The 5364-nt window shown below is 42.2% G+C and overlaps 1 protein-coding gene across 1 annotated transcript; it reads right to left on the reverse strand.

Moving 5' to 3' along the window:
- Window positions 1-2404: 2404 nt before the first annotated feature.
- On the reverse strand, window positions 2405-3316 carry LOC306965908 (olfactory receptor 52K1-like; the record flags this gene model as incomplete). The annotated part of the gene is made up of 1 exon (XM_079560496.1): window positions 2405-3316. The coding sequence occupies one exon, from the start codon at window positions 3314-3316 to the stop codon at window positions 2405-2407; it is 912 nt and encodes a 303-aa protein (XP_079416622.1).
- Window positions 3317-5364: the final 2048 nt, after the last annotated feature.

The following is a 5364-nucleotide window of genomic DNA, read 5'->3' on the forward strand; positions in this document are numbered from 1 at the left end:
TGGTATGTAAATAGACAACCTGTGCTCATGTGACTGCATATGTCCGGCCCCTGGACAAAAAAGAGTTTGCAGACCATGAGCTGATTTAGTTGGGGACCCCTGCTTTAGACCGTGTTCGAAATAGTTTAGCTTTAAAATGTACAGCGGGTATATCATACGTCATCTGTACAATTGATACGATTGGCTGGCTACGTGCAGTCGCATATGATGGACGTTCGTAGCACCCAATAAATGTCTATGGACAATCGTAAACCACACCTCTCCTACGAGAAATTTAATTGGTGGTCCCCAGACTAAATATCACTTGTGATATTTAGTCTGGTGATAGCCAGGCTAATTGTATGTAGCAGTTTGTAACAGTTTGTGCTTGTTATTGTGTTTCTTATCTAAACATGAACCTGCCCTGGCTTTGAAGGACTCATATTAATAAGCACCGTCCACCCTTAAATAAATGAATAATTAAGGACCACCTATTTTGATGTACTCTCGCCTGGCTAAATTAAACAGTAACCTCTCCATATAAAAATGACCATTAAAACAACATATTTTGTCCAAATTGCTTATGTGAACCACCATTGGAATCAGAACAAAAAGTTTATATGTAAATTCAGAAGGACATTGTTACAAAAACATGTCTGCAGTTCTTTTTTATATATCGAAAATTACACATAAACTGAAAGGTCTTTCCTGAAAATATACTTCATAGCACACACTCCAAATTGAGTACAGTTGTAACCTTCCTGGGACTCAGAATGTGTGCAAAATTTCAGAAGTCTAGGTCCAAGTATGTTGGATTTGTAAACTTTTCAATGTTTTGGTGTTATATCTCATTAGCATTGTGCACAAACCTTTCCAAAGTGCCAAATGTTCTAAAAGCAAAAATATTTTCAAAAAAGTGTCAAACAAAGTGCAGCGGTAACAACAAACCTCCCAAAAATGGACTAAATCAAAGCAAAATGAAGTGAGGTGCGTCAGTCACACCCTTCCACCGAAACAAAATGGCCGCCTTGTTTACTCAGAAAAGAGTCCCTTACATGTCTTCATTCACTGGACTGTGGCATATTGTTGGACAGAGACAATGGACCTCTACTCAGATGCACCACTGTCAACTGTGAAATCAATGGCCCTGTGAACATTTTCAACAAGTTTGTGCCGAAATGCTCATGTGGCTAACATGTGGCTAACATGAGGCTAACATGAGGCTAACATGAGGCTAACATGTGGCTAACATGTGGCTAACATGTGGCTAACATGTGGCTAGCATGTGGCTACCATGATAATAATAATAATGCATCGGTTTTATATAGCGCTTTTCTGGACACTCAAAGACGCTTTACATTGCATTATTCATTCACTCCATACCCGGTGGTGGTAAGCTACTACTGTAGCCACAGCTGCCCTGGGGTAGACTGACGGAAGCGAGGCAACCAGTCTGCGCCATCGGCCCCTCCGACCACCACCAACCACTCACTCACACACTACATTCGCTAGGCTTCCTGGTGTTACTAAACGGTCTCCCATCCAAGTACCGACCAGGCCCTTCCCTGCTTAGCTTCCAAGGTCTGACGGGATTGGGCATCGCAAAGGTGGTATGACCACAACATGAGGCTAACATGAGGCTAACATGAGGCTAACATGTGGCTAACATGTGGCTAACATGTGGCTAACATGAGGCTAACATGAGGCTAACATGTGGCTAACATGTGGCTAACATGTGGCTAACATGTGCTTCTGGCCTGCACTGAGCACTTCCAGCACAAATATCAATGGATTTCTTTGGGAAATGGCCCATTTTGAAGAGAATAGTCATTAGGATTAAGGTAACAGAACTGGAATTGCCTAAAAGTTTGTTCACAAGAAGTTTTTCTCATTTGTGGAGTAATTTTTGGTAATTTCTGATCATGAAAAATGATAATAATCAGCCAAATTTTCCCAAAATAGTGTTTTGTTGAAATTTTTTGTTGAATTATACTTTACTTGATTATTTTGGACCAAAAAAACAAAACAGTCAGCCTATGATTGGACCAGAAATAATGTAATATGGATAAGAAATGCTTAAATTTAATGCTTGATTTGCATATTTTTATATTTTTCTGTCCTTAATTAATGTTTTGATTTATGTGATGGTGTTCCATGACTGGAATAGATGTTTTGGGGAGAATTGCTTGTTTAAAAATCTGTGCCACATGTCTATATTGGTCGAAATAAAATTTGCCTTAATACTGTATGCAAGTAAATGGAACTGGCGTCAGTCCCTGATCAGGGACGGCGGTCCTGAACAGTTTGTATACAAAGATGAATGGTCCCATGGAGTCAGTAACTTTGAGTATACAGTATGATTACACACATTGCCAGTGTCTCATCGGCAAAGTAGAACGATACAAGCTGTTAGGTGTCCTGAAGGTCACGGTCTAAGCAGATGCAGGAGCTGTCTGCGTATCTCCTGTGTGCGTATCCCAAAGGCCAGGGGGTTTATGGTGCTCGGCAGGAACAGGTAGAGGGCGCTGCAGAGCAGGCGGGCACTGTGTGGCAGTTTGTGTTGGATGCGATAGGGGATGAAGGCCACCAGTATCACAGTCAAACAGGTCAGCATGACGATGATGTGTGTCACCACAGTGTTGGTTGCCTTGGTGACCACACGTCCACGCAGAGCCGTCGCCAGGACAACCACATATGACGTGATGATGAGGATGAAGTCTAGCACTGGGATCAGGCCAATGCCCAGGAGCCCCAGGGCTGAGTTGAGAGATGTGTCTCCACAGGCCAGGCTGACCACAGCCATGTGCTCACAGAAACAGTTTTGAACCAACTGGTCACAGAAGTGCAGCCTGCTCGCCAGAACCACCAGCCCTGACACAAGAACCACATTCCTCAGCATCAGCGGCACTGCAACTACCAACAGGACCCTCCCCGCCATCCTGTCACTGTACCGCAGGGGAAACACCAGTGCAAAGCACCTGTCCAAGGCCATCCACAGTAAGATGGTGGACTGGAGGGTCCCCAGGAGGTGGACCACAAACATCTGCAGCAGACACATGCCCACAGACACATGGGTCCAGCCCCCCACAAAGCTGAGCAGGATGGGGGACAGGACCAACAGAGGCTGGAGCACGTCCAAACACGCCATCCCTCCAATCAGGAGGTACATGGGGGCGTGCAAGCTGCGGTGCCGCACCACCACATACAGCAACAGGATGTTAGCCCCCACAGACAGGAAGTAGAAGAGAGAGAAGGGCAGAAAGAGAAGAGGGCGCAGGTGACCCAACTCCAGGAAACAGCTGAGTTCAAAGACGGTGTGAGAGGAGATGTTCGTCATGGCCACAGAGTGAACCGAAACAGACTGGGGCTCACTCTCTACACATCAGTACGGCACTTTAGAAACTGACGCACTGAATAAGCAACAAGATCATAACAATGAGGAGTTAAGAGGAGGCGACCATCACAGCTGCTGATCAAAGTAAACATGGACAAGACTAAAAATTAGAACTAGGTTTGTTTGCCCATTGTTATAAGATGAAAACAATCATCACCAAAGGACAAGCTCAATGGAAGTTATATCTGGGAAAGAAACTAATATAAGTAACTTAATAACTTAATATAAGTTTAGTTAACAGTAGAGGCCTTAGATCATTGTTTGAACATTGATTTGGGTCCTTGTATTAAATCAGACTTTTCGTTTATTACTGATATGTGTGTATGTAGGTATGTATTATTATGTTGTGTAAGTTTTTGTAAGTGTCCTGTCATTATGAGATTATAAGATACTAACAATAAAATAAAAACGTGTCCAAAGTTGTATTTTCTTTCACTATTAACAGTAACCCTGTATTCTGTGGAGCTTTTGGGCCACAACAAGCACATTCTTGTAAAACCAAACACTGTAAATTGTTCACATCTTTCCCAGGTTCAGCCCTTAATTGTCTATGTCCTTGTGCTTCGCTCAGTTCATTTGTCAACTATATTTTAATGATATAAACATATAAAAAAGGCAGATCTAAGAACCTATTCTCATCAATCAACTAAGAGCCTGTAGTTATTACAATAAGGTCAATAATAACATTTCACCTATCCGCATGAAACAAAGTTCAATCCCTTCTCTCACTGCAAAAATAAAAGGTGATGATGTGTTGTTATGGCTGGAGTGACTTCAGTAAGAAGAGAAATGATGAATTCTAGGTCGCCTTCAACACAACCTTTCCACAACAATATAGCAAAACATCTCATAATCATCCAATGTAATCGAAGTTTCCAAACACAGAATACTTACGCTCATGTGCAATGTGTCATTTACAAACATCAGTCACTCCCCAAAATCCCCCAAACTCAAAGGAAACACTGAGGCTAAATTCAAGTGTGCTTTAGATCACGCAATACACGAACATTGAGAAAATTCACACAATACACAATAACTTAAACCACATAACACAGAGAGCTATCATTGTCATTTTAAATAGGAAAAGAGTCAGCAAAAAGGTCTCAAAAAGGCTTAAGAAATGCACTCTAAATTATCTGAATCATCTAAATGACCTTTTCTCCATTTCAAGACTGAGACCAACAGCAGAATGTAAGAAGCAAAATGATGAGAGAGGGACTTTTATGTGGTGTGTCGGACAATCTGATTGGCTGAAAACAAGACTCATCAACAAACTTCAGAGTTCAGTTATGAAAAAAAAAAAAACGTGGGCAAAAGTGGGCAACAGCAGTGACCGCTACCTTTAGCCTGAATGTCGCACAGGGGCTGTGTTACCGCGAGCTGCAAACTGGAGAGTTGTGGGTTTAATTTCACAAAGTCACAAATATCCAACTCCCGCTGATTTGTTCGAATCTGGACCACTGGTGGAAACAGCCAGTCACGTGGCAGAATTGCCAAGAGTAGATGAGTTTTCAATTTGCTCTTTCATTGGTACATGTCAACAACACAACAAGGCCGAAAAACACAATATACAGTATGTTGCTACACAATGAAGCACATTAATTGACCTTTAGTCAAACAGGAAAGTCCCACTGAGATTAGGTACTTTTTATTATATCACTTTTGTGTGATTTGGTCAAGCTCATCACATTTCAAGAATGAAGGGTCTCATGGGGTATGGGAGGCAAGATGTGTTCATAAGGTTATGTTGTACTTTCGATGGGGCGACCCATAAGGAGCAATGGGTGACCACACTTCAGCACCGGGACCCATCTTCAGATGTGGATCCAGGCTAATGGTTAAAATGGATTCATCTATTGTGCATGTTTTTAGTGAGGGAGGCCTGGGAGGAAACTTATGCAGACCTTCTGTGAAGCACGAGTGTGGCATGTTCACACAGATCTTGAAAAACCCGACATGAATCAAAGCAGAGCCCTTTTAAAAGTCACCTT

The sequence above is a fragment of the Gobius niger genome, assembly GCF_951799975.1.
Source record: "Gobius niger genome assembly, chromosome: 1".
NCBI classification, from domain to species: domain Eukaryota; kingdom Metazoa; phylum Chordata; class Actinopteri; order Gobiiformes; family Gobiidae; genus Gobius; species Gobius niger.